The 21,620-nt window shown below is 37.5% G+C and overlaps 1 protein-coding gene and 1 long non-coding RNA gene across 2 annotated transcripts; both read left to right on the forward strand.

Moving 5' to 3' along the window:
• The first annotated feature begins 15,758 nt into the window (after window positions 1–15,758).
• Window positions 15,759–17,139, forward strand: LOC131012886 (uncharacterized). Its single transcript, XR_009097499.1, has 2 exons — window positions 15,759–16,160; window positions 16,886–17,139. It is a non-coding gene; the product is annotated as an uncharacterized LOC131012886 (long non-coding RNA).
• A 2,782-nt stretch (window positions 17,140–19,921) lies between these two features.
• LOC131012887 (receptor kinase-like protein Xa21) lies at window positions 19,922–21,201 on the forward strand. The gene is made up of 2 exons (XM_057940873.1): window positions 19,922–20,872; window positions 20,947–21,201. Exons 1-2 carry the CDS (start codon window positions 19,951–19,953, stop codon window positions 21,177–21,179), a joined length of 1,155 nt encoding a protein of 384 aa, XP_057796856.1. The 5' UTR covers window positions 19,922–19,950; the 3' UTR covers window positions 21,180–21,201.
• The last annotated feature ends 419 nt before the right edge of the window (window positions 21,202–21,620 follow it).

Raw genomic sequence — 21,620 nt, forward strand, 5'->3', positions numbered from 1 at the left:
TTTAATTGATGTTGGGCCTAATATTATTAATGCATTGGGCTTTGAATTTGTTCATTTGGGCTCTTATTATTTATTTTGATTGGGCTTCTATTAATTATTAATAATGAATTTATTATTTTTATTAATTGAACTCCTACTATTTTAATTGATTAAGTTCAATGAAATTTATTAGTTAAGCCCAATGAGATTTATTAATTTAGGCCCCATTATTTAATCCTAATTATTTTAATTAGTGATTAAAATTAAAATTTACTAACTATTTTAAGAGTGATGATGGGCTCACTTATTGGGCTTCATGATTTTATTATCTTGGGCCTCATGTGTTGGGCTCTAGAATTTAATTGATGTTGGGCCTAATATTATTAATGCATTGGGCTTTGAATTTATTCATTTGGGCTCAAATTAAATTCCTTTTGGGCCTTGATTATTTTTATTTTAATTGGGCCTTCATAATTATTCTATTAAGTTTAATTAGAGAAGACTTTAAGACTTACTAATTATTAATTAGTAAGTGAATTAGATTATTTTAAGATGAGTAGATTATTAAAGATTAATAATCCGACCTCATAAGACGAGCTTTAATTCCTTAAATAGGATTAACATCTCATAATTTAATTAAAGGAATATGAGTCATGCATAATCATTTCACGCATCCTCATTTATTGAGATTTTTCGAGAATTAGAATCTTATTTTATTTTCTCGGATTAAAGGTCAAGCACCAGAGTTAGAGCTAAACCGTGAGTCTGCTATTCAGGTAGGCTTTCTATGTATAAACTAAAATTATATATTAGAATTGTTAAGACTTTATGCTTATGAATTTAAATGATATTGTCAATGCCTAAATGCTTTATGTTTTATTATTAATTGCCTATCTGATGTTAATCGAATTCGGATTCTGGATGGGACCGCAAATCCCTTCAGAATTAGTGTACACCTTGTGATCGTGAGTCATCTAGCGGGTTGGCCGATCATAGTGTCCGTAGAGGGAGGCCTCCCTCTCGGCACGAGTTACTGATATGGTAATTAATGATATAAAATACCTGCGCGGGTTATTGATGAAAGAAATGATATTATGTTTGGTAAATACGAGTCTTTAAAGGAAAACCCTCGTATCTTACTACTGTTGAAAGACATGACAATAAAATATTATGCATGTATGTAAATTTCGGCAAGTGTCCACTAAGTACTCCTGTACTTAGCCCTGCATGTATTTATAAATGTGCAGGTTGAGCTGTGATCGAGGATGTAGTGTGCAAGCGGAGCTTCTGTCAATCTAGGATGAGTACCTCAGAGTAGAGTATATGTCTTCATACATATATTCAAATTATTATTCCGCTGCGAACACTGATTATGTTAAGATATTATGTCAAACAATATGTATTATTTAATAATGTACTAAAACTATTGAGTACCCCGTTTTGGGATAATATTATGTACGGTCCCCTTGTGGCCTTCATTGATATCTAGATATTTCGATTGATTTCCTTATACAAGTCGAGTCATCAAGAAACCGAATATGCCCCTTTCTTACTCCCGCTCCTAAATTCCCTCCCTTAGTCGCGGTTTCCCCGAATTTGCTATCCTTAGCAAGTGCGGTCGTGACAGAATGGTATCAGAGCATTTCTTTTGCTCTGAGTACTACTCATTCCTTCTAAGTTGAGTCTAGATTAAGTAAGTAAATACACTTTGAACTAGTTGACAAAAGCTTGGCACTACATCTCGTCACGCTCAACGGAGGTTATGGTAAGTACTTTCAAGTTTTAATTAAGTTAATTTCTTGAAATGTATGAAGCATGAATAAGTATGACTATGGTATGAATCACAAGAACTTAGAACTGTTAAGTTATATATGCTCACTCTCACGACGGAACATAGAAGAGAACTTAGGGAGATGCCTTAACTTTTTCTTCATGTTACGATGACATCGACAATGACGGTCGAAATAGAGAAAGAAGAATCACACGAAGGGTCGCATGATGAAACCACGAGCATGAAGATTGAACAGCGTAACGAACGCCAATAGTACGTTGATGACATGGGCATAGCTTAAATATTCGAGTGTTTTTCTACGATGAGATCTCGAATTAGCTTGGCTTTTGAACTTATTTTGTTGAAACTTTTAGTGCTCGTTGCTAGATTTAAGAAAATATCATCATCACATAACAAGCCCTAAGTTCGGGAAACAACGACACTAGAACTATATGATAGTCGAATTGGTAATCTGTGATTAAGTATTAAGAACCTGTATGGCTTGTGTAAATGCTAGATTTAGATGATGAGGTGTTTTTGCACGTTATGGTTATTGAACCAAACTTGTTTTCCGATTTTAGATATTTAGAACCTTATCGCCTTAAGTTACTTGTCGTGTGCTACTTTTGACGATAGAACTTCCTTTGTTAGATGGCGAGGACTGTTTTCACCCGACGACGACCACTGCCCCCATGGGCTAGTCCAGAGGAAGTCGAGCGGTCCTACCGCACCTATGCTCCATGTCACGGGGATAACCTCGGACAGTTCCTCGCAGGTTTTCACAGACACTGGGTCGAGGCGAGTGCACATGGAGTATCAGGGTATGACGGTATCCAGAGGTTGATCTTACTGTTACCTTCCGAGTGGCAGGGATGGGCTAGACAGATTTCTGCCCACTACATCTTTCGCCGAGAAGATTACCACGACCTCATGGGAGACTTCCCTAGCTTTATTGCAGAGCTTCAGATCTGTTTCACTTTGTGGGGCCGTGCTCCTCTAGGGCCCTACATCCTTCCGGGAGACTACGTACAAGTGGGGACGCCTATGCCAGCGGAGACACCCGCTACTGCCCCTGAGTCTCCGATGGTCTTGCCACGAGATTCTACACCACGTGCCTCAGTTCTAGGGCGCCGTGGTAGGCACGATGACGAGGCAGGCCCTTCTCGTCCACGGGCTCGCAGGGATTTCCCATCGCCTCCTGACTCAGTGATCCCAGCTACTGCTACTCCACCACCACTGATACCTACGATAGACGCAAGGTTTGAGGCTGCCATGGCAAATGTCGACAGGGTCATGGCCAACATGAGGGAGTTTCTAGATAGGGGCAAATACCCTATGCAGGAGGATGACGATACAGCACAGTATGGTACGATGAGAATTACTCGTCCCAAGCCCGTGCCAACTCCAGCTCCGATCAAGCCTCGTGCCACGGCCAGGATCAGCACCAGAGACGATCCGATCCGTGAGATTGCGGACGATATCTTCCGCTCAGCCCAGATCATGCAGGAGACAGGCGAGGGCCAGGGAGAGACTCCGTTGCCCAGCTGGGAGCCGGGCGAGGATGAGGAGGAGGACCCCGAGGAGGATGAGGAGGAGGACCCCGAGGAGGATCCAGAAGAGGACCCCCTGGCGTCACCAAGGAACAGTCGTACCGCGACTCAGAGTTCACAGATTTGATAGTTTTAGCTTGTGAATGTACTCCGGAAACGATGATTCGTTCCAATGACTATGATTTTATTTATGTTGTTTCTAGCTAGCATTAGTACGGAAATGTTGGTCTCTAGGACGTTCCGTGAATAAAAACCCTTTTGTGATTGCTTAACTAGTAAGCCGGTACATCATAAGGAGTACTGGATAGACTTTACTTACATTTTTGGGTTGACAATGTAAAAGCCCTCGATGAGACAATTTTCCATGAGATATAAATGACCCTAGCATGGGTTTTCTACGACGATCCCGTGTATGTTTTATGTTTCTCTACGGGTTTTATTTTTCACGAGTCAGTTAAGAATGTAGTAACTTTGAATAATGTGACTTGTGTATGCAACGGTTCCTGTTAATATATTAGTTTTGGAGTTATGATAAGTTAAATTTAACAAACAGTTCTTTATTAATTGCCTTAGAGATTCCTGTATAGAATGTATTAAAAAGGGTGTTTGTAATTTGCAGAATGCCGCCTAAACGAGGTCGCCCCCCTAGGAGAAACGTTAACAATGATGGAAATCGCGATGAAATACCTGAAGGGCGGCGAAACGATAGGGAACCTACCCCACCCCCTCCACCCCCTGCTAGAAGGACTGAAGAACTGTTTCTTCGACAGAATCCGCCCACATTCACTGGGACAGGCGACCCAGCCGAGGCCGAAGCTTGGATACGCGCCTTGGAGCGTATCTTCACCTTCCTACACTGCACAGAAGAAGAGCGACTCTCGTGTATGTCTTTCCAACTAGCCGGATCGGCTGACTTTTGGTGGGAAGCCCGCCGAAAGACTCTGACTCCCGAACAATGGGCAGTATACACTTGGGAAGACTTTAAGACGGGATTATATGATAAGTATATTCCCAAGAGCTACAGAAAGAAGAAGGAGGCTGAGTTTTATAGCCTGAAACAAGGGAAGAAGACGGTGACCGAGTATGACAGAGAGTTCTGCGATCTATCGCGTTATGCTCCACAACAGGTGGATACTGATGAGAAAATGGCGGAGAAATTTTGTGCCGGTCTGAGGCACGAGATTCGGATGACTCTAGCTAGTCATGGTGGACTCTCATACACTGAGTCTTTGAACAGGGCACTGGACATCGAAGCTGCGATGCCAGTAGAAAGGTTGGCTCCATCACAGACCCCAGCGCCAGCCAACCCACCTGCACGCCCTCAGAACTTTAAAGGGAAGCGCAACTGGAACGACCATAGAGAAAATGAAAATCAGACTAACAAGAGGCCATGGCAAGGAAATGCGCCGTTGGGACAATATCAGCAACAAAGACAAGGGAAGCAACAGGGTTTTGCCCCGGCTGGAGGCAGCCAAAGACAAAATGAAGTTCCCCTTTGTCCAAAATGCCACAAACCACATCGTGGTGTCTGTAAGGCTGGAACTGACAGTTGCTACACGTGTGGCCAGAAGGGCCACTACTCCTCACAATGCCCCAACAAACAGCAGGGCGCGGCAATTAGGGCCACTTATGCCCAGCCCCTGCAAGCAGTTCAAGGGCAACACCAGCCCCGCCAACAACAGCCATACCAGCAGCAATACCAATACCAGCCCCGCCAACAACAGCCATACCAGCAGCAATACCAACACAAGCACCAACAGCGCCAACAACAACAGAGGCGGCAACAACCATTGCCGCAGCAGGCGAGAGCCTTTGCTCTCACCCAAAACCAGCCCGAGAAAAACCAAGGAAACCTGGCAGGTATGGGCAAGCTTAAAGGTTTTTCCATAATGATTCTGTTCGATACTGGTGCTTCGCATTCTTTTATATCTGCCCCTTGCGTAGATACCTTAGAAATCGAATCAGAACGAGCTAAGTGTGCCTTAAGAATCACTACACCCTCAGGAGGAAGATCTACCACCACACATGTTTGCTCGAACGTAGAATTTGAAATAGGAGAACTTAAGATGGTAGCGAACAATCTTAATATTCTGCTCATGTGGGACGTAGATATAATCTTAGGAATGGACTGGCTAGCTGAGAATCACGCCACCATCCTTTGTAGTGAACGAAAAATTTCTATTCGACCACCTGGAAAGGAACCGACGGAATTTCACGGCATAGGTATGAAGAAAAGAGTACCAGTGATATCCGCATTACAAGCCAGAAAAGAGATGATGAAGGAAGGAAGCACAGCTTATCTCGTCTACCTAAACGGGGAAGCTAGTGAAGACAAGAAAGTGGAAGATGTGGCAATAGTACGAGATTTTCCAGAAGTTTTTCCTGAAATATTGCCAGGACTACCTCCAGACAGGCAACTAGATTTCACCATTGATCTAGAACCTGGATCTGCCCCAGTATCAAAGGCACCGTACAGGATGGCCCCAAAGGAACTACAAGAATTAAAGGTGCAACTACAGGAACTCTTGGACTTGGGTTTCATCAGACCCAGTGTCTCGCCTTGGGGAGCGCCTGTACTCTTTGTCAAGAAGAAAGATGGAACCATGAGAATGTGCATTGATTATCGAGAGTTGAACAAACTGACGCTTAAAAACAAATACCCTCTTCCAAGGATAGATGATTTGTTCGATCAACTCAAAGGAGCCAGTGTATTCTCAAAAATAGATTTAAGGTCTGGGTATCATCAACTGAAGATCAGACCAGAGGATATATCTAAGACCGCTTTCCGCACAAGATATGGTCACTATGAATTCGTTGTCATGCCATTTGGTCTAACCAATGCACCGGCAGTATTCATGGACCTCATGAATCGAGTTTTCCATCCATACTTAGACAAATTTGTCTTAGTATTTATAGATGATATCCTCATCTATTCTAAGAATGACCAAGAACATGAAAATCATTTAAGAATCATCCTGGAGACATTAAAGACGGAGAAGTTGTTCGCCAAATTCAGCAAGTGCGAATTTTGGTTGAAAGAAGTAATGTTTCTAGGGCACATCGTATCAGCAGATGGAATCAAGGTGGACCCCGCCAAGGTGCAAGCAGTGCGCGAGTGGAAATCACCAACCACACCTAATGAAATCCGGAGTTTCTTAGGTTTGGCAGGATACTACCGGAGATTCATCGAAGGATTCTCTAAAATAGCGAGACCAATGACGCAATTACTTCGCAAAGGAATCAAGTATAAGTGGAACGAGGAGTGTGAAGCCAGCTTCCAAGAGCTGAAGAAGAAATTGACAACTGCACCAGTGCTAGCAGTTCCAGCAGCCGATAAAGAATACGTGATCTTCACGGACGCGTCCAAAAATGGGCTAGGTTGTGTGTTGATGCAAGAAGGAAAGGTCATTGCCTACGCCTCGCGACAACTAAGGCCACATGAATTGAACTACCCCACTCATGATCTGGAACTAGCAGCAATTGTGCATGCTTTGAAAATTTGGAGACACCATCTATACGGAGTTAGATGTGAAATCTTCACTGATCACAAAAGCCTTAAGTATTTTTTCGAGCAGAAAGACTTGAATATGAGACAGAGGAGATGGCTCGAACTCGTAAAGGATTACGACTGCGGTATCAACTACCACCCGGGAAAAGCTAATGTAGTAGCTGATGCTTTAAGTCGTAAAACTCAATCCGAGTTAGGACTTCTTCTCACTCAAGAGGACACGCTTGTAAGGGATTTTGACAAATTGAAGATAGAAGTGGTTCAGCCACCGGCAACGACAAGAGCAATTATTGCAACTCTAGTAGCCGTCCCAGACCTCAGAGAAAGGATCGTCAGTGCCCAGAGAGCGGATGAGAGCTTGGAAAAAGTTCGTCTCAAAGATCCGAACAGGCACGCCAGGAGGCTACCAAGAGGCAACGGATAACGCAGTTCTTTTTGAAGGAAGATTGTGTGTTCCCCATAACGAGGAACTGAGAAACGAGATCATGAGTGAAGCTCATGACACGCCCTATACCGCTCATCCCGGAAGTACCAAAATGTACCAAGATCTAAAACAGAAGTTTTGGTGGGACGGGATGAAACGAGATATAGCCTCGTTTGTAGAGCGTTGCCTTGCATGCCAGCAAGTGAAAGCTTTACATCAACGACCATATGGGAAATTACAGCCATTGGAAATCCCAGAATGGAAGTGGGAGCACATAGCGATGGATTTCGTGACGGGTTTACCCAAGACAAATAGGGGCAACACAGCTATTTGGGTAATAGTAGACCGTCTCACAAAGAGCGCTCATTTTATACCGATTCCAATTACCCATGGATCGGAGAAACTAGCCCAACTGTACATTCGTGAGATTGTACGGCTACATGGAATACCAATATCCATTACTTCAGATAGAGATTCAAAATTTACTTCTAGATTTTGGATCAGTTTACAGAAAGAGTTGGGAACGAGATTAAACTTTAGCACCGCCTTTCACCCTCAAACAGATGGACAATCAGAAAGGACAATTCAGACCCTTGAAGATATGTTGAGGACAGTGGTGCTAGACCGAGGAGGAAGTTGGGAATCAGTGCTGCCGTTAATCGAATTCGCCTACAACAATAGTTACCAGGCAACCATTGATATGGCACCTTATGAGGCGCTGTATGGAAGGAAGTGTAGATCACCACTTTACTGGGATGAAGTGGGTGAAAGAAAAATCCTTGGGCCAGATGCAGTAAGCGAGATGATCGAGACCATCCGCCAGATTAGAACAAGAATTAAAGAGGCCCAGGACAGACAGAAGTCTTATGCTGATACCCGACGAACTGAACTACAATTTAAGATTGGAGACAAGGTTTTCCTTAAAATATCACCCTCGAAAGGGATCGTTAGATTCGGTGTTAAGGGTAAGTTGAGACCCCGTTTTGTAGGACCTTATGAGATCCTTGAAAGAATAGGTCCCGTAGCGTATAGGTTGGCACTGCCACCTAGCTTTGGAAACGTCCACAATGTGTTTCACGTGTCACAGCTGAGACGGTACGTGTTTGACCCCAAACACGTGATTCACCAAGATGAAATGATTCTTAACCCAGACTTGACGTACGAGGAAAAACCTGAAGCCATTTTGGACCGAAAGGTGCAAGAGTTAAGGAATAAATCGATCGCGTCAGTCAAAATACTGTGGAGACACCATGGACCGGAAGAAGCAACGTGGGAACTTGAGGACCAGATGAAAGAAAAATACCCAGAACTTTTCACATAGGTATGCAAATTTCGGGACGAAATTTCTTTTAAGGGGGATAGTATGTAACGACCCGACTTTTTATTAAGGATTATATACTTTTAATTACTGATTTAAGGATTGATTATGGTAATTAGAGTTCAGCATCCATTTATAAAATACGAACTTATATGAAATTGATAATTTATATATGTGATGATTTATTTTTTTTATTTTCAATAGATGATGCACTCAAAATAGATTTTGAGTCCATTAATTTATTGTGGAGAATTTAACACTGAAGTGTTAAATATGAATCTTTTATCGATTGTTTACTTAAGCCCATGAGTAATTTAATTTATGTTAGAAGCAAGCTTAAATGGATTTTATGCTTCAATAAGAATTAGGCTTATATGTCTTAATGTATTTAAATGAGTTTGGAACCATATTATTAATACATTAATCTCTTAGATTTTTTTTTTATGATTAAAGTTGAATAATCCTAAGCATGCTGAATCCTAAGCATGCTGAAGAAATTCTTGCTACGCATGCTGAAGAAATTCTTCAGTCATACATGCAGGCTGAAGGTATTCATACCTGTAAGTTGAAAAAAATTCCACAATCCTCATCCATCCAAACCACCCCATTTTTCTTTAAAACCACAGCCATTTTCACCATTCTCACACCACCATTTTCAACTACTGCAGCCCAATTTCACAGCCAATTTTAAGGTAATGCAACAAAGAAATTTCTGCATCTTTCCATTCTCTTCCCAAATTGATTTCTAATTTTTGTGATATACAATATCTGCAGAGACTATTATCCACCTACTCAAGGTATCATCACCCTCAGGGAACCACCAATTCATACCAATTCATACGGCTGTTCTGATATTTCACAACATGATTACATATGCACATATGAACTGAAATTTACAGACTAGTTCAGTTTCAAGAAAAGAATTTCAGATTTTCAATAAGCATTTACAGTATTTGATTTTTGCTCAAATCATCTATGCTATGACTGAAATTGTGGCTTGAACCTACTGTGTGTGTGAGTCGAAATCAGAGGGAGGCGGCAGCCGCGGTGGCTCGTCACCGGCGACGGAGCGGCGGCGGTGAACCTGCCGTTGTCTCCGATCTGCCAAGAAAGGGGAAAAGATGAGGAAAAAGAAAAAGAAAATGAGAATAGGGAGATCCGGGGGCTTACCTTTGTGAGACGGTGCTCGGCTCCTCACAGCGAATCCGACGACGAACGGCGGCGGCCGTGCTCTTCCACGGCCAGGCGATGGCCGTGAACACCCAAGGCGGCGGCGTGCGGCTGACTTCCAGCGGCCGAGAGAGCGAGAGAGATAGAGGTTGAGGTGAGAAGGAGGAGGCGATGAGTGAGGGAGGCGTCGGAGCCGGCGATTCTCGCCGAGGTTAGAGCAGGCGGCGGCGGCAGATCTTGGAGGAAGAAGAGGCGGCCGGAATCGAGCGAGAGAGAGAGCGGAGGCGACGGCGAGGCGGCGCGCCGGAGGCGGCGCCGCCCTCAGCCGAACGAAGGGAGAGAGAGCCGATGGTAGAGTGAGGATAGAGAGAGAGAGAGAATCGGTAGAGTGAGGATAAAGAGAGAGAGAGAACCAATATTGTGAGAGAGAGAAGAGTGAATGTCGGTAGAGAGAGAGAGAGATAGAGAGGAGTGGGCCTTTCTCAATTGGGCCGGGTTTCAGCCGGGTTTGGGCCGATTTTTTTTTAAATTGTTTGGGCCGATTTAATTAAATTCTTGGGCCGATTTAATTAAACTCTTGGGCCGATTTAATTAAATTCTTGGGCCGATTTAATTAAACTCTTGGACCGATTTAATTAAATTGTTTGGGCCGATTTTATTAAATTGTTTGGGCCTTATTCAAAGAAAAATATGATAGACTTAATTTATCTAATTAATTTGGGCTTATATCTATTTAAATTATTTGAGCTCTTAATAATTAATTTAAATTGAGCTTGATTAATTTAATTATATATTGACCTTTAAATTAATTATTTAAATGGAGTTCTTTATTTCAAGTATTTATAAATGGATTATAAAATGAAATATTTTGAGTTAAACTCTCATTTAAATTAATTCTTTTCAAAACGACTTATTAATATGGATTATTTGAAAATGATTAAATTGTTTTATGTATGAGAAAGCATGATCTATGATGATATAATTTATCTATGTAATATTATAGGTTTTGTTTTTTTTAAAATGACGGAATATTTGACTTGATGACATAAATAGAACGAGTTATGATTAATGCGCATGTTGATGTTCGAATAAATAGTTTCGAACCTAAATGGTAGTATGTGATAATGTTTTGAGTCTAAGGTTTTGACGAGATAAGATTAATATTAAAATTTACTAATTATTTTAAGGGTGATGATGGGCTCACTTATTGGGCTTCATGATTTTATTATCTTGGGCCTCATTTGTTGGGCTTTAGAATTTAATTGATGTTGGGCCTAATATTATTAATGCATTGGGCTTTGAATTTGTTCATTTGGGCTCTTATTATTTATTTTGATTGGGCTTCTATTAATTATTAATAATGAATTTATTATTTTTATTAATTGAACTCCTACTATTTTAATTGATTAAGTTCAATGAAATTTATTAGTTAAGCCCAATGAGATTTATTAATTTAGGCCCCATTATTTAATCCTAATTATTTTAATTAGTGATTAAAATTAAAATTTACTAACTATTTTAAGAGTGATGATGGGCTCACTTATTGGGCTTCATGATTTTATTATCTTGGGCCTCATGTGTTGGGCTCTAGAATTTAATTGATGTTGGGCCTAATATTATTAATGCATTGGGCTTTGAATTTATTCATTTGGGCTCAAATTAAATTCCTTTTGGGCCTTGATTATTTTTATTTTAATTGGGCCTTCATAATTATTCTATTAAGTTTAATTAGAGAAGACTTTAAGACTTACTAATTATTAATTAGTAAGTGAATTAGATTATTTTAAGATGAGTAGATTATTAAAGATTAATAATCCGACCTCATAAGACGAGCTTTAATTCCTTAAATAGGATTAACATCTCATAATTTAATTAAAGGAATATGAGTCATGCATAATCATTTCACGCATCCTCATTTATTGAGATTTTTCGAGAATTAGAATCTTATTTTATTTTCTCGGATTAAAGGTCAAGCACCAGAGTTAGAGCTAAACCGTGAGTCTGCTATTCAGGTAGGCTTTCTATGTATAAACTAAAATTATATATTAGAATTGTTAAGACTTTATGCTTATGAATTTAAATGATATTGTCAATGCCTAAATGCTTTATGTTTTATTATTAATTGCCTATCTGATGTTAATCGAATTCGGATTCTGGATGGGACCGCAAATCCCTTCAGAATTAGTGTACACCTTGTGATCGTGAGTCATCTAGAAGGTTGGCCGATCATAGTGTCCGTAGAGGGAGGCCTCCCTCTCGGCACGAGTTACTGATATGGTAATTAATGATATAAAATACCTGCGCGGGTTATTGATGAAAGAAATGATATTATGTTTGGTAAATACGAGTCTTTAAAGGAAAACCCTCGTATCTTACTACTGTTGAAAGGCATGACAATAAAATATTATGCATGTATGTAAATTTCGGCAAGTGTCCACTAAGTACTCCTGTACTTAGCCCTGCATGTATTTATAAATGTGCAGGTTGAGCTGTGATCGAGGATGTAGTGTGCAAGCGGAGCTTCTGTCAATCTAGGATGAGTACCTCAGAGTAGAGTATATGTCTTCATACATATATTCAAATTATTATTCCGCTGCGAACACTGATTATGTTAAGATATTATGTCAAACAATATGTATTATTTAATAATGTACTAAAACTATTGAGTACCCCGTTTTGGGATAATATTATGTACGGTCCCCTTGTGGCCTTCATTGATATCTAGATATTTCGATTGATTTCCTTATACAAGTCGAGTCATCAAGAAACCGAATATGCCCCTTTCTTACTCCCGCTCCTAAATTCCCTCCCTTAGTCGCGGTTTCCCCGAATTTGCTATCCTTAGCAAGTGCGGTCGTGACAACTTCCGTTGTAGCACTAGTTCTAATATGTCTTTCATTTTCTGAACTTAAGATTTCTATGTTATACTCTGAATCAATTCTCGTCGAGCTTCTCGTAACTTCTAGTATCATGTTAATGAATGTAGGTATGAGAAGAATGAAACAAAATTTGGGATCTATGTTGTTGATTGACTAACATCATTTGATGTCTTTTTTTCTTTATTCAAAAGGGTGTTGCCTTGTCCTATTTATTCAGATGAAGGCAAGTTTTTCAATTATTACTATTTTATTTAGTCGTGCTTCGATTAAAGTTATTCATTCAAGAATTGGGGTATGACAAAATTATAATAAATTAAAAGTGGTACATGATACGATACACCAAATTATGAGACAGATGATCTCATTTGAATATATATAGGTTTTGTTCCCCAAGAAAGGGAGTTTTGATGATGGATTTGTAAGAAAGGCGTTGGGCTTTTAAACAAAAATTATTTTGTGCCTTTATTTAAATATAAAATTTGGATATTTTTATAATTGTCAATATAGCAATCTCTCTCTCTCTTTCTCTCTCTCTCTCTCTCTCTATATATATATATATATATATATATAATATAATATAAAATTTGGATATTTCTATGGAGATCACTCCCCTACATAGAGAACAAAGACCAAATCTTGTGCGTCGATCTTGCTTAATCTAATGATTCATATAATTTTCTGATTTGATTTTTCATGTAATTAAATATTAGTTTATTAAATCCACTGAAATCTGGGATCACGTTGAATAAATCCCGGAAATTCCGAAACTTCCTGTTTTGGGACCTGATCCGTCAATGAGCATAATATGTGAACATTATTATGTTCATTTCTTTTCCTACGAAAATATTGACGAACATTAGTATGTTTATTTATTTTTTTTACGAAAATATCGACGAACATTAGTATGTTCATTTATTTTTTACGAACATATCAACAAAAATTAGTATGTTCATTTGTTTTTTTACGAACACATCAACGAATATTAGTATGTTCATTAATTAGTATTTTCTACGAACATATCAATGAACGTAATACGTGGATGCATCATTCACGTAGCAGACTCTTCATCAAATTAATATTCCATAAATAAAAGATTTGATTGCCTATATCTATGACAATTAACGAAAATATCAAATCTTCACCAGATGAATCATCACCCTTGGATATACGAAGATCGACGCACAAGATTTGATCTTCGTTCTTCGAATTTTTTATGGTCTCCATAGAACTCTTTTTTAACAAATTAAATAGATTTGTGGGTTCGTCAGTTATATTGAAAACTTCAAAGAATTTACTGAAAAGTTCATTAATCTCATTTACAGCTTCTCACTAGAATTGAACCACATATATATATATATATATATATATAGGGGGCGGTTATTCAATAAACCACCCGTATTTTAAGAATTACGAACCAGCAAAAATGCATGAATTTTATGTATAACACGCATGAATAAACTGTATAAAGGTATGAATTGCGAAAAATAATTTTTTGCTACCTTTGGGATTCGAACTCAGGACCATAAATTTATCCAACAAGGTGATGAATCAACTGTAGATCTTGATGATCTAAGGGCTGAAAATGGTTCTTAATTTATATTTTAAGAATATTTTAGCCTTCCCCTATATATATATATATATATATATATATATAGGGGAGAGTTCAATGGAGACCACTCCCCTATATAGAGAATGAAGACCAAATCTGGTTCCTTGATCTAACTTAATCTAATGGTGGTAATTTAATTGATTAATTTTATTAATTTTCATTTATATTATAATCAAAAGGTTAAGCATGTCATTTTTTATTTAACCCTAATCTCACTCTCTCTCTCATTCACACTCTCTCTCTCTATCTCTCTCTCTCAATCACTCTCCCCCCCTCCCCCACCGCCTCCATCTCTGCTGCTCCGCCGCCTCCCCATCTCTCCTATTGCTCCGCCGCCTCCCTCCCCGCCACCTTCCCAATCGCCTCCATCTCTCCTGCTGCTGCTCCGCCACCTTCCTAATCGCCTCCATCTCTCCTGCTGCTGCTCCGCCGCCTCCCCAATCTCCCCAAGCCGCGCCAGACCAGCAGCGCCGCTCCCCCACGTCCGTCCTTCTCTCCTCAAAATCGCCATCGCTTCCTGCCTTGGTAATGGTCGTCATCGCAGGTGGAGCCACTGCCACCGCACCCTAGATCCCTAAATCTGCACCATTTTCTTTCGATCTCCGGGATCTCCGGTGACCACCGCAGGTGCCATGACCACCGCCCTCCAGTTGTCGCCGCCTTCTCGCACCAGTTCCAGTCACCACCGTCCATGATCTGCCGCCTCCAATCCCAGATCTACCGCTTCCCCTCCATGATCTGCAGCGGCCTCCACGCCCTAATGGAGACCGATCTCCCCTACCGAGTTAAAATAGCACCGGATAGAGAAATCACCCCCTATTTTCGATTTTGTGAGATGAATTTTACCATTTTGGTGGTTCTGTGCTACAAAATTCGTAAATTCTGTTGGTTGTAAAGTCCAGTTGGGTGTTAAAAGGTAGAACCTTTGTATAAATTCTGTTGGTTGATTTCTGCAAAAATAATGGAAAAATTTGGTTGATTAAGGAGTTTGAACCTAATGTTCGTAGAAAATATTAATGAACGTACTAATGTTCGTTGATATGTTCGTAGAAAAATGAATGAACATACTAATGCTGGATGATATGTTCGTAGAAAAACAAATGAACATATTAATGTTCATCGATATGTTCGTAGAAAAACAAATGAACATACTAATGTTCATCAATATGTTCGTCGGAAAACAAATGAACATACTAATGTTCACCTATTATGTTCATTGACGGATCAGGTCCCAGAATTGGAAGAGAGTAATTTTCGGGATTTGTTCAACCAGATGCCATAATTCGTGGATTTGAGTGGACGTTTTTGCCCTTTTTGGATTAAATAAATGTAATTAACCATTATTTAATTACATGAAAAATCAAATCAGGAAATAATCTGGATCATTGATTGGATTGAGATGAATGGCCTTGATTTGGTCTTCATTCTCTATATAAGAATTGGTCTCCATTGAATGCGACCCTATATATATATATATATATATATATATATATATATATATAGGGTAAGGATCTATTGAGAAGCCCCTAAGTGTTAAGATTAAAGAAGAAATACTACCCGTTAGATTTCAGGAAATAGACGGTCAGATTTGGCTTTGGTTAGATTATTTTACTGATTTTATAATTCACTAAATAACATAAAATAATTCGACGGGGTTAAATCAGTATTTTATCACCCCCGATTATTAACTCTCCCTAATCAAATCCCGGATATTGTGCAAATTCCAAACGACTTGCGGCATCTTTATATTCAAGAAATAGAGTTTGGGCAGAATGTTCTGGGCGTCGATATTCATGAACGGCGGAAGATTTTGGGCGGCTATTTTCTTCAGCGATTTCAACCATTGACGAATGGACGCTGGAATTATTGAAGTCTGCTCATCCAATCTACCCACCTTTTTCACTATCCTCTAGAAATCGTCGACTTCATTTCAATTTCTCTAAAATTTTCTGGTAAGAATTCTCTTAATCTTTGAAAATATATTTTCGCACTTTCGTTTTCTGAATATTCATGTGAAAATTGTTGAATATATGTGTTTTTCTTTTGGATTTTGTTTTTAATTTTTGGAAAATCTATTTTAGGATTTTTGTTACGATGGTCGTTTCTATTGACCAATTTTTTAGTGTAAATTTTTGGATCATCGTTTTCTAAATATGTATGTGAAGAAAGTGTTGAATTTTTGTGTTTTTTTTTTTGTTTATGAATAATGTAGAGAACAATGGCTCTGGCTGCATCCTATGTGTGTCTGGCTCAACCATTTACCCTTATTCTACAGAATCATGGAAATTCAGTCATTCCATATCCCGTGACGACGCTTGAGTTGGATATATACTTATCATTTTTTGTTGTTGGATACAATCTGAATAGTACAATTCCTACTTGTGGCTCATTCTCTAAACTAACAGTAGAAAGATAATGCAAAGTTGGATATATATGCTAATCATTTTTGTTGTTGCAGGCATGCACACAGATCTTTCAACTTTTTTGTTTGGCATGTGTAGGGGATTTAGTAATACACTTCTTGATTATTCGTCATACTATGATGATTATTCGTAACTTTGTATTTCTTATTCATTTATGTCTTTTATTAATATTAAGTCGTATGCAGAATGTTCATCAGAATCAAAATCTTATTCATTATACTAATGAAATACTTGAGATTTTGGGTTGTTTTTAGGTTACAATGGATGGATCGTTTTTGCTCTTTAGGGGATTCCTCGAGCCTTATAACTGGAAGTGCTGATCCATCTGCAAAGTCATATGGGATGTCAAAACAGGGACTCTGTTTTCTGTTAATTGAAAAACTTTGTTTTGTTCATTGCGAAATTGTAATTATTCATTACATATCATATTCATGAATAATATTATTTTATTCAGAAAAATATTTTCCTTATTCACAACTTATGAATAGTAGATGTATTATTCATCAAACTATTGTCCTTATTCGCATAAACATAATTTTTATTTGGTACATCTTGAACAATATTCATGAATACAATATATTAACACATATGAAATTGAAATGTTGACTTAATGAACATGTTGTGTTAATTTAATGAATAAATTATATGAAATTGGTGAATAACAAGGAACATGTTAAAAAATGATGAGTATGTGTTGAATATTATTTAAATTTAATTGAATAAAAAAATGATTATGATGAATAAGACACATATTATTCAAGAATTTTAAATATTAATATAAAGAACACATAAAAACAAAAAGAATACAACAACATATATATACAAATTGCAGCAAATCGAAGTAGTAGTAGTAGTAGTAATAATAATAATAATAATAATAATAATAATAATAATAATAATAATAATAATAATAATAATAATAATAATAATAATAATAGAATTCTAAAGTAAGACCTTCAAATGACAAAACAAAGATCTGGAATGCATACGCAAACACCATGCGTTAATTACAAAATAATTAATCAATGGCTAAAGTGTGTGAAAAAAGCCGCAAAATAACAAAAAATATGCAGCACCGTTAATTGTTTATAGGTCAGGGAATATAGTTTATTAAAATTGGAAAATAATCATAATAATGGATACGCATAAAGTTACCAAGATTAAGCATATCTTAAATATGGTATTGACGGTTATATAATAATGATAGATTACAATTGTAACCTTTGACCATTTTATAGCCGAAATTTTGGATGAATGTGAGTCATTGGATTCCTTAAGATCAGCGAACACGATTTATTCTCTATTCTCACAACATATAGCCTTCTCAATAGATCCCTTCTCTCTCTCTCTCTATATATATATAGATATATAAGGACCACTCCAATGGATCCCTTATATATGGTGAGATCTTAGATTGATTTGAGGGTGTTGATTTCATGTATCATATGGCTGATATTTGCCTAGATGGCGATTTTTTTTACCAGAGTTCGAATCTTGGAGAGTGAAAATTTTATCAATTTTTTAATATCGCTATTCATCAGTATATACTGCCTTATTCGACACTATATACTTCCTTATTCATTGTACTCATGATTTCACGAAAAATAGCAATCTCAATGGAGTGCACCCCTATACACACACGTATATTTAAAAATTTAATTGAATATTTATGAATATAAAATCAAATATAATAATTTAAATATATATGTTTGAATTGGACAAAATTGAGAAAAGTAGGTAATGATGAAGTCACGAAGCTCCTCAACAAGATTATGGGCATTCATTTATTTTTAAAGATGACATCGGCGATGATCAAAGTAAAACTTTTTTTGTCTCTACCTCATCATCGTGAAAAATGTGTTTTTTTCCCCCTATTTTCATTATTTTTTTATATTAATTTTGTTTATTTGTTTATTTACATTTTATATATCAAAATTTTGTATATAGTACTTTTTATTTACATAGTTTTTAGTTATAATACATTTTAATGCAATTAAGGAGAATGAGATTTATACACTTAATTTTGAATTATTTAATTTTAATAATACATATTTTAAAATTTTAATTTGTATTAATTTTAATATAAATTTGTGAAAGAATAATTGGTATATGTCTAAAATAAAATTATTGCCAATTTCGTTTTTTTACTAGGGGGGCAACTACTGACTCCCTCAAGCTCAATATAAAATCGAATACCGAGTGTCTCAAATTCATATTCTGAATGCAAATAAATTGATTTTAAGGCAAATCAACGGAAGTAAACTATGGGGGTGTTACAGATTAATTTTAATTAATTAAATTAGATCCACCCCTTTATAATAGTATATAGATCCAAAATATGGACCGCACAATATATGTATGTAGCGCGCTAGGAGTGTGACACGTTGCAAATGTCTTCCAAGGCAAAATACACGCAGGAGTAAAATAGGAACAAAAATTTTGAAAATTAAAAAAAAAAAAAAATTACCGAAAAATTCATTTTTTCTTGGCCTCAAATAAAATTATGCATATATTGAACACGAATATGCATAAACATAAACACAAATATGCATAACGTTGGATATAAATATGAATGAAAAAGTATCACTATGCGACCCCTCTAGTGCCTCTCGTTGCTGCTCTTCGCCTCCATAGTTATATATGCATAGTTAGGCATATAGTCGAATATTGCTATTCATATTTGTGTGTAACACTATGCATATACTACTATGTGACACTGTTAGGTGGCTCTCGCCGGTGGTCACTTGACGGATCATACTTTCACAGAAGGGTCACATAGTGATACTTTCTCATGCACATGAGCGGAGCCGGGGGGGGGGGGGGGGGGAGAGTGTGCCCCCTAGCCCCCTCCCATATTTTGAGATTTTTTTTTTAATTTTAATATATATATTAAATTTACTGAGGAATAAATCCTTCAAAAACCTAAGCCACGCATTAATCCAAAAGAAAAAATAAATAAAGTATAAAAAATCAAATAAAATCAAATCAAACAAAAGATAATTCGGCCAAAAATCTGTTGTGTATAATGTCATGAGTTTAGTGGCCATTAAAAAAAACGAGATGGTACGTGGAAAAAATAATGCGATGTGGGTGTGGAACAAAAACAAGATGGGTGTAAATGTTAAGACTGTGGTATTGTGACAGCAATTTGTAGGCATGTAACACAAATTGGTACATGACAAAGACTTCACTCAAAGAAAAAACATATATGCATTTCACACCATCAAAATTCTCGTAGCCCTTATATATAAAGATTTGTAACTAATGAATATTGCAGTTATACACTTGAATCACAATTCACTCCCTCCAATTTGTAGCCATGGAGAAAAAGTTTTATTGCGTGTTTGTGTATACATTCCTAATTACCATAAGCTTCCTAATGCTTTCTTGTGTAGCTAAACAACCTATGAGCCTTGCAACTGATCAAACTGTCCTTCTTTCACTCAAACAACACATCACCTCCGACCCATCTCGTATACTTGCAATGAATTGGACAAACTCGAGCTCCATCTGCAGCTGGATTGGCGTCACTTGCAGCTTACGCCACCACAGAGTAGCTGCCTTGAATCTCTCCAACATGGCTCTCTCCGGCACCATTCCACCACAGCTCGGACACCTCTCCTTCCTCATCTACCTCAATCTCAAAAGCAATCTTTTTCATGGAGATTTGCCTCAAGAGCTGTCTCTCCTTCGCCGTTTGAAGTTCATATCTCTCCGACTCAACAACTTCACCGGAGACTTCCCTCCGATGTTTGGTCAGTTACCAAAATTAGAGTACTTGAATTTACGCAACAACAGCTTCATAGGTTCCATCCCAAAATCTCTCTCAAACCTAACAAACCTACAATTTCTTGACTTAACTTCCAATTCTCTAAGTGGAGAAATTCCAAAAGAGTTTGGGAGACTTCAAAGTCTACAAACTCTAGCTGTTCAATTCAATCGTCTATCCGGTGCTATACCATCAGCCATATTCAACATATCGACCCTTGTAGTTATAGCATTGAGAAGCAATGAATTGAGTGGAAGTCTTCCAACAGACATGTGCCGTAATCTTCCATTTCTTGCTGGGATTTATCTTTCTGACAATCAGCTGAGTGGCGCGATTCCCACAAATCTATCCCAATGTTCACGGCTCGAGGTGTTGAGCCTCCCTTACAACTCTTTTAGTGGGGAGATACCTTCAGAAATCGGCTACTTAACATCTCTTGAGAAGTTATATCTCGGTGGTAACAATTTGAACGGTATGAGTTAAAGTTGTTATCACATAAATTTGTGTAAATGAGATTTGATTAGTTTCATGACAATTTTTTGGCAGGAACACTACCACATGAGATTGGCAATCTTCATAGTCTGGTTGAGTTTGCTGCTGAGCACAATGAGATTGGGGGCTCAATTGATTTCAGTATTTTCATGAATATGTCTTCATTGCAAAACTTGTATCTATGGCGCAACAAATTCACGGGGAATCTTTCAAGGGATGTTGGGAATATTACAACGCTCACAATTTTGGAACTATCAGAAAACCATTTTACAGGTACAACCAAGTAATTTTCATGTTATACAATGCAAAGAATTTAACTTTAATATTGGACTTCATTTTACAATCAAATTTTCACTAATGAACTTTTAGATTGATGAAGGAACTTTTATTTATGTTCTATATCACTGCAAAAAAACTCATAATTAAAGACAAAATTAATGATGAAAATGGATCCGAAGTTAAAAATGTGGCGTTAACGACGACTTGCCGACGGAAATTATTTTCGTTGTTAATCCATCGTTAACTGATATTTTAATTTAAAATTAACTTTATTTTTATTATCTTCGTCGTAAATCTGTCGTCAATTAATATTAATTTATTTATATAATTATTTTTATATTTATTTTTAATTAAAAATATATATATTTATTATTTAGTAAATCCGTCATTAATTACTATATTTATATATATTTTTTTAAATACTTTTTATTTTTCTTTTTAATTTAAAA

Source organism: Salvia miltiorrhiza, chromosome 2 (assembly GCF_028751815.1).
Source record: "Salvia miltiorrhiza cultivar Shanhuang (shh) chromosome 2, IMPLAD_Smil_shh, whole genome shotgun sequence".
NCBI lineage: Eukaryota > Viridiplantae > Streptophyta > Magnoliopsida > Lamiales > Lamiaceae > Salvia > Salvia miltiorrhiza.

What these genes read in the sequence shown, in the direction of transcription:
- LOC131012887 (XM_057940873.1), top strand. Translation starts at nt 19,951, where the DNA reads ATGGAGAAAAAGTTTTATTGCGTGTTTGTGTATACATTCCTAATTACC. An exon ending in CGGTGGTAACAATTTGAACG is followed by an intron (nt 20,873 to 20,946) that starts GTATGAGTTAAA and finishes ATTTTTTGGCAG; the next exon opens with GAACACTACCACATGAGATT.